At 36.1% G+C, this 13434-nt stretch overlaps 1 protein-coding gene across 4 annotated transcripts in view; it reads left to right on the top strand.

Annotated features, from left to right (window-relative positions):
• The window catches only part of rbks (ribokinase), an 82601-nt gene that overhangs the window by 39838 nt on the left and 29329 nt on the right, over nucleotides 1-13434 (top strand). The window contains exons 7-8 of one of the 4 annotated variants that reach the window (XR_015512523.1): nucleotides 2340-2475; nucleotides 12693-12881. Coding sequence is in view for 1 of the 4 variants with exons in the window: in NM_001002117.1 (NP_001002117.1) it covers nucleotides 2340-2431; nucleotides 12693-12881 (281 nt within the window). In the remaining 3 variants the exon portion in view is untranslated. 4 annotated transcript variants of the gene reach the window in all.

Genomic DNA, 13434 nt, shown 5'->3' with positions numbered 1-13434 from the left:
GCGAGTTTTTTTTTGTTTTTTTTTACGCAGCAGATGCCCTTCCAGCAGCAACCCATCTCTGGGAAACTTCCACACACACACACTCATACACTACGGACAATTTAGCTTACCCAATTCACCTGTACCGCATGTCTTTGGACTGTGGGGGAAACCGGAGCACCCAGAGGAAACCCGCGCGGACGCAGGGAGTTCATGCAAACTCCACACAGAAACACCAACTGAGCTGAGGCTCGAACCAGCGACCCAGCGACCTTCTTGCTGTGAGGCGACAGCACGACCTACTGCACCACTGCTTCGCCCTGTGCGAACACAAACCTCATTTATAATGGCATTGTGTGTGACTCATCATTGCAGAAAGGCTTGAATTAACTCCACAACAAATATATCAAATAGCAGTTGGGAAAGTTCTTATCATAGTAAGGCAGATCTGCTTTATTCTTGTCTGTCACTGTGCTGTTTATCTACAATTGAAGTCAGAATTATTAGGCCACCTTTGAATTTTTTTTCAAATATTTTATGATAAGCATAAATGATGTTTAACAGGGCAAGGAAATTTTCACTGTATTTCTGATTATATTTTTCTTCTGGAGAAAGTCTTATTTGTGTTATTTCTGCTACAATAAAATCAGTTTTTAATTTTTTTTAGAAACCATTTGAAAGTCAAAATTTTTAGATCCTTTAATTCTATATTTTTTCTACACAACAAACCATCATTATGCAATAACTTGCCTAATTACCCTAACCTGCTTATACCTAATTAACCTAGTAAAGTCTTTCAATGTCACTTTAAGCTGTATAGAAGTGTCTTGAAAAATATCTAGTCAAATATTATTTACTGTCATCATGGCAAAGATAAAATAAACCAGTTATTAGAAATGAGTTATTAAAATTATTATGTTTAGAAATGTTTTGAAAAAATTTCTTCGTTAAACAGAAATTGGGGAAAAAAATAAACAAGGGGGCTATTAATTTAGGGGGGCTAATAATTCTGATTTCAGCTGTACGTGAAGGCTACACGCACTGACACACACGTGGAAATCTGGAAGAACCAGCTCATTTGCATTAAAGGCATAGGCAACAAAACAGTTACAATCTCCTAAAAACTCAAATTTTACGATTTAAAAAGGTATAATAAATAAACTAATGGGTGTTTTGAGCTGAAACTTTACAGACGCATTTTGGAAGCACAAAAGACTTTATATATTATATTAAATTTGGAAAAATTAATCATTTCAGCATTGACTCTGTATATATGTATGTATTTATGTAGGTATACATTACATAGTTAAAAAATATATAATTGAAAGTTTTTTTTTTTTGTTTTGTTTTGTTTAGGTGCAATAAATTCCACAGTGAAAACTAATAATGTCAAATACTTTATTAATAGTAGATAAAATTACTTCTGAATTTGATTATTTGTTAAATTATTGCATTTTTTTTTTTATTATTTTAATGAGTTATTAGGCATTAAATAAGAAATTAACATCACCTAAAAGTAATGAATGTCTTTGTAGTTTTATTTGTGAGTTCAGATTCAATAAATAATGTTAACAAATTGAGCCTTATTGTACAGTGTTAATGTGCAGTATGGGCAGATTAATGTTTACAACTATCTTCAAACATTGAACTTATAAAATTTGACAATCTGAACATTATTTAAAAATAAAAAATATATATAACAGTTTAGATAATAATGTACTGCATTTTGAAGTGCCCATCAAAACAAAACCATGCTTGTTCATTATGATAATAAAATGAATCAATGAATATCAGCCTATGTCTAAGTTCCTAAAATGACTTGGATGTGCATATTTGATTATGGGTCCACCTAAATTTATTAGCAGCTACAGACATGAAATATACTTGCTCGGGTCTTTTTCTGTATCTGAATTTGAAATTAAGCAGCATAAATTCTCCATGTCACAGACTAAATATTTTTACCACTTAAATTCTGTTGTTTACTTCGCTAGTGAGAAATCCCCTCACAGACAGGAGGTTATAGTCACTTCCTGTGTGGTTGGGTTTTACGTCAAATTTTGAGTCTAGGACTGAGCGAAAAATAAAAAGAGAACTCTTAGCCAAGATTAATGTTATTGTGAAACTATAGTTTGCTAATATCAATTCATTAAGCCAAGTGGCTCAAAGTGCAAGTTTCAGACTGATAGCTTTTTGACATCATTGTCTGTGATTATAATACTAATGTTTCCGTTTTCATTCAAACCAATCATTTGACATTATAAAAGTCATTTATCAAATGTTGGTCTTTTTACTCTTACTTCTTGCAGTGTTTATCTATTATAATCCAATGTGTGAATAAGATTTTTTTGTGTTTCTTTCAGTGAAGACTATTTTTAATCCAGCTCCTGCTATTGCGTACCTGGATTCTGATTTCTACAAAGCATCTGATGTTTTCTGCTGCAACGAGTCTGAGGTGAAAGACAATAAACAGCAACACAAGAAATTACATGAAGATAGGTTGGTCTTTAGAGTCGTCATTTACTCATTTCAAGCCTATGAGTTTCAAAGAACGCAAAATAATGTATTTTTAAAAGCAAAGTAAAAGAATGGTTTGAGTCAAAATCCTAACCTGAACCACTTTCCATACACTTTGTTTGCTATAGAAGACAATGACGAACAAGACAACTAGTTGCCGTTATTGTATAACGATACAGTATTTTACTCTTTGGCCCAATTCTATTTTCTACCCCTGTGCCTACCACTTCACCTTCCCCTTGGCCCTTGAAATAGAGGGTGAGGGGTAGGGATAAATATATTCCCCTAAGAAATCAGACACCAATAATACCCACACACGTATCGGCCCAATCCCAATTCTACCCCTTACCACTACCCATCGTTTTGCGCATTCACTTGAAAGAGTAGGGGTGTCCCAATTCCCTTTAGCTTGAAGGCTTATAGGGCTAAGGGCAAGGGGTAGATAACCCTTTCAGCGAAGATTTTTCAGGACCACACTCAAAACCAAAGGGGTAAGAAAATTCACAGAATACACCAGCCACAGTAGCACCCGTAAGTAAGTACAAATTAGTATTTTTTTGTTATTATTAGAAATTTCTACACCAAACAAGCACGTTTTAATACATGTACCCAATGCAAAATAGCCTACTGTAACATCTGCGATCATATAAAATAAATATATAGATGCAACATAAATGAACACATACAGACCCTTACAGTCTACGATATATTATTAATTACAGAAAAACTACACACAGCAGACATTTAGCACTTATTTAAGCTCAAAAACACACACAATATAGCCCACAGTCAGCGCAAACCTCTCATCTGTGTCTGTAATCTTCACCAGCAAATGCAAGCTCTGCTAGAGAGTAATTTTGTCATTCCCTGTTCATAATAGTCCACAAAAGTCAAAGATAAACCTGGCAGTTTGTTTATGATTCAGGTTGCTAAAACAATTTTGATCCTGAGTTTTGTTGGGCTTCTCCTTTTTTTCCGCGCTTGTCTTTTTCTTTTTGAATGGATCAGATGATGGAGACACTTCAATAATCGCGCACACGTTATTATCATCAGCTCAAGAAGTTCGGTATATCAAATATAGACGCAATCGCAAGCTCCCGGAAGAAAGCAAATACCACTCGCACTTTTAGACGGGCTCGTAAAGCAACAACAGGTCACGGCAGATTTTTCTTCTTGACTTTTGTGTCTGTTCATCAAGATGACGACAAGGTTTGTTTGAGCTTGGATCATCCATGGCTCGTTATTATATACATATAGTATTTGCATGTAATCACTCGGCTGTGTATTAGAACATGGCGGATCCTTTGTTTACATTCTGTCTAGCTCCACGAGCTCGTGACGTATCTCTGTAACCAGTCAGCGTTCAGCTGCGTGTGTAGCTCCACCTTTGGTACCCTTTCTCATTTTTGGTAACCTTTCGAAAGGGAGTCGCAAAAGTGGTATGGTACGGTTTAGTTCGGTACGGTTTAGTTCAGTACTGAACTGTACCCTACCATACCACTGAGTGGAAAAGGGGCCAATTGACACTCGAATACCCCGTCAGTAAATGTCTTGTGGCTGGAAATGAGCTTTTACAGTATCTGCTACAATGTTAATGTTATTTTGGATGTGTTTACAAAGATGAATATGGCCGCAGTGTCAATGCACAGTATAGTTATGATCTTATTGCCACATTACATCATTATGATAACATAATATATGCTTTCAGGGATTTGAATAACTGAAGATAAGTACCAAAAAATAGCACAACTGGAATAACTCCAGCAGTCATGATCGTCTGATCTCATATGAAGCAAGAGATCGCAGTGACATATAATGATGTGTGCAGGTACTGTAATGCTGTCCCAATTCTTAGAGGTACATTTTGAAGCCCTTCAAGGGGTAGCAGTATAAAAATAAAATTGGGATTGAGCCATCATCACTTTGTGAAAACAGTGAGTGTTTATAAGTGTCAAGTCTCGTGAAGGAGCTCCAGAGGAAAAGTTTTGTTTTGTGCTTACCTTATGGTTAAAGTTGCTGCACGTCTGCCAGTTCCTGTCTCAAAATGAGCGAATTTAAGTCACTTGTACATAAGGAAGCATTCGGAAAAAAAAAAAACACCCGCGAAGAAACTCGACACAGAGGAACATAACCACCTCACTGCCCGCTAGCATCACAAACAGGATCACAAACAGTGCTCAGAAGTATAAATGCATGGCAACGCGCAAGGCTTGCACCGTGTGTCACGCTGATCCCTTGACGCAGAAGTATAATCCAGGCCTAAGAAATGAGACAGCACTACAACACCTGCACACGTCATCATACTGTAGGTCATTGCAAGCTCGCACTTCAAATAAGTCGACGATGGCGACTGTTGTAGTTATTTCAGTTGTGTTATTTTTTTGGTATTTATCTTCAGATGCCAGATGTGTTGTGGGACTACTATATAAAAGTTTTGTTATGGATTATAGATAGCAAAATTGAACTTTTTCTTTTTAAAGCATGATGGTAAAACATGAACTTTATGTTATGAATGTATTAAAACATATGTTTGTTTGTTGTAAGAATTCGTAATAATGACAAAAAAATACTAATTTGTGGATCTCCTGACTTCGGTGTGCAGCCATGCTGCTGTTGTAGGTGGTGTTTTCTAAGAAATTTTCTCATGCCCTGGTTTCTGTGGTCCTGAAAAATCTCAGTTTCAAGGGCTATGTAGCCCTTCTCCTTAGTCCAATGCCTTCAAGCTAAAGAGAATTGGAACACCCCTACTCCTTTACATGAACGTGCAAAATGAAAGGGGAAGGGCTATGGAGTAGATTTGGGATTGGGCCTTAGAGTTGCCTATTGAGTTTAATGTACTGACAAAGCATTAACGCTAATCTTCTGTATAAATGAACTGAAAACCTTGCAGTTGCAACATAAAAAGCACAGATCACTGCTCTTTACTACTTGTCATTAAAAAAAGCATTGCATCTTGCTTGTTCAACTAAAAATGCATTTGATGTGATCGGTCCTACTCGCAACATTTTTTTTATGCTGTATTTGGATGAACACTGCTCATTTTCAGCCCAAAAGCCTATAAGTCTAAAGGTTTCCTCAGGTGGTTGCAAGAAGCACAAAACTGTATAGATGTGAACACAAAAAACATGTTGTGCTGTGAAAAGCAAATTTCCTGCCATCAGGCTTTTTTCGTCTTTTGTCAAGTCTGTCAAATGTCAGACTTAATTATGTTATTGGAATATATATATTAGAATAATTTGCAGCGGTTATTATAAGGAACTATCATTAGCAAAATGTTGCTTTTTTTCATGCACCTTTGTTACATCAGATTAATAGCAGTCAGTGATAGAGACAGAGTTGGATGAAGCTGAAATAAGGTCACTAGTCAAAAATACTAGGTAAGTTTATTTGATGTATTTCTGGTGGAGTCTATTCAAGCATTTCTGAAATGATGAGTCTCACACAAATGTCATTTGCAGTACACACACACACACACACACACATTTACTGAAACTATGTGGCCGTGGTGATTATATTGGTTAAAAATTAAACAGTGATTTAACTCTCTTTATTACTAACATGCTCTGCTTTGAACTTACAAAATTTATTTTTGAGGCGCAGATGATCACAGAGAGTTGTAACATTTTTTTTATTTCAGTTTCTTTGCAAAAAATGTTCTGTGGTTATATGTATACATGTTATTATGGATACATGGCACCTGTCAATCAATTTGATGGGTGGGGAAAACCGCACTCCTACGTCACGTTGCGGTGGGCCTCAAAACCACTGGGATTTGGATCCTATTTTAACATCAGCAGAAAAAAGAGACTTACTGTGTTTCTATCACTCCAGTATGACTGTGGATACACTATTCCTACACACATTTCTGTGCAAAAGTGGGTCTTCATTATAGGTGCCCTTTAAAATAAAAGCTATCCAATATTTATAAAACTAATCTGACAGTGTTCATCTGATATGAAGTCATAAACACCTGCAGACACAGAATAGCTTGAGGAAAAAAAAGGGGGCAGTTAAATTTTTGAATGAACTATTCCTAAAAGCAAACTATTGCACACAACGTAGGCTCATTCTGAAAACGTAGCCCTACATAAATTTTCGAAGATCACAAATTATGTAGCTTGAGGAGCTGCATTTCGTCTTTAAAATGAGCGCCACTATTGCTTTTTAAAACACTATTGGTTGGGTTTATGGAAGGAGGAGGGTGGGTCGGTCGATTAGTCAGTTAGCCAGTCATTGACACTGGCCTCTACGTGAGAAGAGCAGGCGCCAATGGCTCTCGCGAGAGAAATTTGAGATCTGAAAAAGCGTAAACAGGTGGATTCGTACACAGCCTCTGTTGGATGTTTGTTTTCAAAACAAAAACGGCAAAAAAACGTAGCTCCTGGGACGTATTTGCCACTCTCCAGAAATGTATATGGGGTACGTAATCAAAATGACCCTGGGTTGCTATTGCCAGTCCCCATTGACCTCAAGAGTAATTATTTAAAATTTAATTTGTGTTTTGCTGAGGAAAACAATTTAAGAGTGAGTAAGTAGTAGGAACATTTTCACTTTTGGATGAACAATCCCTTTAATATTTCTTGATGATCAGTTTGGCATTTTGACAGAACCAAAAATGAACATTCTGTCATCATTTACTCACCGCTCACTTGTTCAAAACCTATTTGAGCTTCTTTCTTCTGTTCAATATCAAATATGATATCTTTAAGAATGCTGAATGTTTTTTCTGACTATGAAAGTCAATGGGTCAACCAGCGTTCTTCCAAATATCTTTTTTAGTGTTCAACAGAAGAAAGAAACTCATAAACTTTAAAAACCACATCAGGGAGAGTAAACAATGAGGTCATTTAAATTTCTGAGTGAACTATCCCTTTAAACTAGGCCATAAGAGTAAAAGGACACATAAAGTACAACCACTCAAAAAAAGTCATCTACCTGCCAAGTGCCAGAAATGATGGGGTTGTATGTCGTGTCTTACAGTAACTGTTATGTTTGGAGCCCGCCCTCTTTTAAATCACGGCAGGGTGAGATGACAGACGAGGGCTTGGACTGATGGGAAACAGTAAACTTAAAGCATCCACGACCAGGCAGGCAGATGCACAGATGGTGTCTCAGTGCGGCCTGGGGCGAAAGCTCCAGTGTAACTAAGAGTTTGAAACGGAGTGCTCCGTCAGGGCAGCTTTGATGTGGCTGGGTGGTTGAAGGAGGGAGGAAAAAATGCACAGGTGGGACTTAAAAGCGAGAGCCCTCAATACAAATCAACCCTTCAGTTTCAGCCTTAGTCCCAGCACATGCATTTGCGTACACGTTGGCTTTCACCCGACAACTTCAGTTGCAGGAGTGAACAATGAATCATCGGCAGTTTACAGAAGCAGATAACCACACATGGATGAGTAATGTGTGCATCTTTTTTCTGTTTTGGCAACCAGATAGGACAGATTGATGGCAAACCTCAAAGTACACAAATACAAAGGCTATACTTATTGCCCTGATTTTCTTTGGTTTCTTCACTCACTTGGTGGGCTTGTCTGAAGGTTATCCTATATACACCTGTAGTCAAGAGCCTACAAAAACTTAATAATACTGATTACACTTGGTCATTTTAGACAGAAGTACTGCACTTTAGAGAATACAAAGAGGAAATAATGTGGAGGACAAAAACAGTCAACCCAAAAAGAGCTTTGGCCATGTATAGTTGAAGTCAAAATTGTTAGTCCTCTTGTTTTGTTTAGTTTTTTTCAAAAAAAATCCCAAATGATGTTTAAGGGAGATAAAAATTTTAACAGTGTTTTCTATAATGCATATATTTTTATAGTGCTGTCAAAAAAATTAGTCTGTTAATTTTAACACATTAAAAAAAATGTATGCAATTAACGAAGTTGCAGTTTTTTTTATTTCCTGTTGGTTGACGTGTGGCAAACATGCAAACAAATATGGATAAGACCAAGGAAGCACATTTTTAAGGCAAGTTTCTGGATACAACAATTAATGTCGCATTACCAGGCTATCCCACCCTACCTCCAGAGTTCCTCCATCTAATGTTTCATTTTTAATCTTTCGACTTTTGTTTTAATGGAATTTGATATCGCATGGTGATCGGAAAGAAAAACCTCCGCATTTCGTGACTTGGTGGTCCTTTAAGGTAATCAAAAATCACTGCTTATAGTAGACTCTTAATAAGAGTATTATCTTAATCCTATTGACCTTATTCTAAAATGCGGAAGTGCGCCTGTTTTCGCGATTGTCTTAGAACTTCCGTTTCAGTCACCTATGGGAGAAATGACAAGGAATAATAAACGGCAAAAAACGGTCAAACTACTTGCTCTACAAACAAATCTTTGCATGACTATACAGACCAAGTAGAATAATATAACCAGGAAATATCAGTTTGCAACATCAAACAGCGAAACGAGCAGTTTTTAATGTCTAAAAATGAATGGAAGAGAATGAGACCGGAAGTCTCGTGCCAAAAAGATTCAAATGGCAGCGCCCACTCGTCTGCGGAGAATAAGGTCAATTAAAATTGGAGTATTAGTGTCCATATTAAAATCGGAGTATTAGTGTCCATGTAAATGAAGTCGAAGACAGCACATTCCTTTGCCTTTCAGCAAGCGCCCTCCAATGTTTTATTAAGTTTGATGTGTTTCCCCCTTAAACACAAGTTTTGTAAAGCGGCTACTTCGCGTTGTTGTGTCAGAATCCTTGTGAAAGACTTTAGAATGCTTAGTTTAAGCAGATTTGATGAACGTGATCTTGCGTGTTAAATCTGAAGGGAGTCGCTCCGTGTGTCCGTGCGTGTGCGTGCTTGACAAACCTACCAGCAACAAACCTTACTAAACGCCGTAGCCACTAAATCAAAAAATTATGAATTGCCGTAAGATTGCATTGCACTCTCAGCTCACATCATTTAAAAGAAAAGGTCCACATTGTCCCCCAATAATGTCAATAATCTCTTAGCAACTAGCTGAAGGTAAAGGAGGACTAAGAAAAATTGTTTCTACTTTATGATTAATGTTCTTTACTCACAGCAATACAACTTTACAATGAGTGCAATTGTTTGTATTCAATACTTTATTATTATTTTTATAATTTACCATTTTCTGTATCTGCAATGCCTGTATTTTGGGATTTTTTTGCAGTCCACTTAGAAAATCTTCTTGGAAATCAGTTTTTTTCTTTATTGGCATTGATTGTTCTGAAATTCAAATGGCATTAACATGCCTGTGTTTTAATTTTTGTAATAAATATGGCTGTCAAGCCAGGATCTTGATGGTTTATTGTGGGTATGTAGTTTACATGAAGAAATCTGTGTTACAAGTTCAACAAAAATTCTAATAAACAATTATATTTTGAATTTAAATAGTTTTTGTCTTGCGTTTACATTAATTTTTCATTTGAATAGATAAAATGTTTCAGTCTTTTAAATGTGATTAATCGCGATAATTTAAAAAAAAAGTGTGATTAATTAGTTAATTTTTTTAGCGATTGACAGCACTCATTTTTTAACATTGTTAATAGGGTTTTTTTTTTTTTAACACAAAGTACAAAATAATCTAAATAGATCTTTCATTCCCACACATACTGCCCTATACATGCCCCAAACCTCCGACCAGTAGTGCCACAAATAAACCATGAATAAAATTTAACCAGAAAACAGTAAGGTTCTAAGGATTCTGTACTCTTATACCCAATTAAAAAATGAAGCTTCCCAGTATTTGACAAACAAATCTTGCCACCTTTCCAACGAAACTATTTTTTGCAAAGGCATATAGGATTGCTCTTCTTTAATCCATATGGAAGTATAAGGTGGTTTAGTACCTACATATTAGTAACTACAACTATGGCAAAACCTTTAAGAACTCTTTCCAATATTATTCTAAGTCAGGGCAAGACCACAGCATATGTAGGAGAGTCCCTCTATCTGCTTTACATCAAGGACAAAGCCCTGGATAGAAGCTTTTAAAAGAGTGCAATCCAACTGGTGTTTAGTAAACTATTTGTATCACATTAAATCGGATGAGTTCATGTCGACTATTGATAGAAAAAGTCTGAGCTTTTTCATATTGTTTCCCATTCGTCATCTGTGAATGAGTACTCCAATTCTTTTTCCCACTTAAATTTTATGCCACAAATATTACCAGCCATCAGCTGTAACAACTTGGCATAGATAAAAGACACGAGACCTTTTTTTCTCTGACAAAATAGCCTCAAGAGGTGAAAGACACTATATTCAGACCCAGGGAGTGGGTCGTTTATCTAAACTTTCTTTAACTTGTAGGTATGTAAAAAAAAAAATAGAAAAAAAGGCAAATTTCTGTTGTAGCTGCTCAAACGACAAGAGTATCCTCCTCATAAAATATGTCAGATGTTTGGATGCCTTGATCATACAACTGTTTGGCTATGCCATCTTTAAGAACAGGGGGTAGAAAAGGATTGTAATAAAAATCAGTGGATCTGAACATATTCTGCCTGTGTTTAATCTTTTTCCGGAGGTCTTTAACAATTTTAGAAGTACCAACAATTAGTGGGTTAGAGGTAAATTTCTTTAAACAGTTTATAGGAACAAAAGGCACTGCGGCAAGAGTTAATAATATTTTTGCTTCCGGAGAAAGTTTTGTTTGTTTTATTTTGGCTCAAATAAAAGCAGTTTTTAATTTTTTTAAAAACTTTTTAAGGTTAAAATTATTAGACCCCTCAAACAATACATTGTTTTCAATTGTCTACAGAACAAACCATCATTATGCAATTATTTGCCTAATTAACCTAACTCGCTTAACCTGGTAAAGCCTTTACATATCACTTTAAGCTGAATACAAGTATCTTGAAAGATATCTAGTCATTATTTAATGTCATCACGGCAAAGATAAAAGAAATCAGTTATTAGAAATCTTTTATTAAAACTAATCTATATAAAACTAATATTTATAAAAACTAATATCTTCTCTCTATTAAACAGTAATTGGGGGAAAAAATTGAATAAAAATTTATTATTATATATTTATCAGGAGGGCTAATAATTCTGACCTCAAATACCAAAAATGCCAAACAATATTTTTATTATGGATAAAAATAAAGTACGAATCCAAACTGACTATGAATGCTATAGCTGATCCTTATTATTTGAATGGATGTTTCCTAAACCAGAAGATAAACCCATACAGTGAAATGCAGAATAACAAATGTGGAGAAAATATTCTGTTTCTGTCATGTTTTCTGTCATGTGTTTATAAAGGGTTAGTTCCCTTTAGCACCCAAATATGAAAAAATACCAAAACTAAATTAAAAACACAAATTTACATTAAACTAGTGTTGGGGGAAATGAAACGCAATTAAACCCATCCAAAATAAGCTTGTTTTGACCTAAAATATGTGTGTGTGCTGTGTATATTTATAATTTATTCAATCATTTTCCTTTGGCTTAGTCCCTTTATTCATCAAGGATTGCCACAGAGGAATGAACCGCCAACTTAAGGTTGATTTATACTTCTGCATCAAACGCACACATATGCTCTGGCATAGCCTTCGTGCGGTCACATAGCACTCCCATGTGGCTGACGCCGGCGCTAATGCGCACCTCTCAAAAAATGTAACTACACGTAGCAGCGTCACATAATGCAAACGCTATGATTGGTTAGCTTGGTAGCTGTGACGAGTGTGGGCGGTGCTGAGAGCTGCAAGCCCAATGGAGCCAGAGTTTACAAGTGTTGAGTCCCGTGAATTAGCTCCAGATGTTTTGAGTTTACTTTATTATTAAAGTTGTTGAACGCCTGCTGGTTCTAGCTTCTGAATGAGGCAGTTCTAGCTACTTGTACATTGAGGTAGTGTTCTAAAAAAACGAGCTCGAAGAAACTCGATACAGAGGAACATACAAACCTACTGCCAGCTAGCCTTTTGGAAGTTATGCATACATTTTAATGTCTATGTAGCAAAATTGTTAAGAATAAAGAATATAAATAAATGATTATATGATCACATAACACACATAAGCTTTTTTTTGGCACTACATTAAACCAAAGCAACTGAAAAACCAAAACCTAAAAAAGTCAAAGTTACGTTAAAGCAAAACAATCAAAACAAAAATTCAAATTTACATTATAGTGTAACAATAGAAACCAAAGCAATAAGACAATACAATAAATACAAAACAATAAAACATATAACAAGAAATTCATTCATGTATCCTGTGTTGTTCCTCTCAGGCCGAGATGTTGACAGGTCTCTCCGTTACTTCAGTGAAAGACGCTAGTCAAGTTGGCCTGGAGCTGTTAAACAAAGGTTGTGCTTCAGTGATTGTCACCTTGGGGTCACAGGGCTGTGTGGTGTGTCAGTCTACAAACAAGACCCCTAAACACATTCCCACCATTGAGGTCACTGCTGCGGATACTACGGTAAGACTTCTAGTCATTCGACCTGCAACCTCACACAGTTATGTCAATTATAGACAGCACTTCAGTTTGGTTCAGTCCTAAAAATGGTGATTTTCCACAACAACAAAAAAAAAGAAGTCCAAGTAGATCAAGAAGAGTATAAACTGAGGTCGGCGCCAGCTCCAAGCGGGCTGTGCAAACTTGGAGTTTTAATGTATTTCATGTCTTGTACATGACACAGAGTCTACACCTAAACCTAACCTCACAGTAACCTGTTGGGGTTTATTATAGTCTACACCTAAACCTAACCTCACAGTAACCTTTTGTGTTTTATTATAGTCTACACCTAAACCTAACCTCACAGTAACCTGTTGGGGTTTATTATAGTCTACACCTAAACCTAACCTCACAGTAACCTTTTGTGTTTTATTAGAGTCTACACCTAAACCTAACCTCACAGTAACCTGTTGTGTTTTATTATAGTCTACACCTAAACCTAACCTCACAGTAACCTGTTGTGTTTTATTATAGTCTACACCTAAACCTAACCTCACAGTAACCTGTTGTGTTTTAT

Source organism: Danio rerio, chromosome 17 (assembly GCF_052040795.2).
Source record: "Danio rerio strain M-AB ecotype USA chromosome 17, GRCz13ab, whole genome shotgun sequence".
In the NCBI taxonomy this organism is placed as follows: domain Eukaryota; kingdom Metazoa; phylum Chordata; class Actinopteri; order Cypriniformes; family Danionidae; genus Danio; species Danio rerio.
This window is presented reverse-complemented; position numbering and strand designations above follow the sequence as displayed.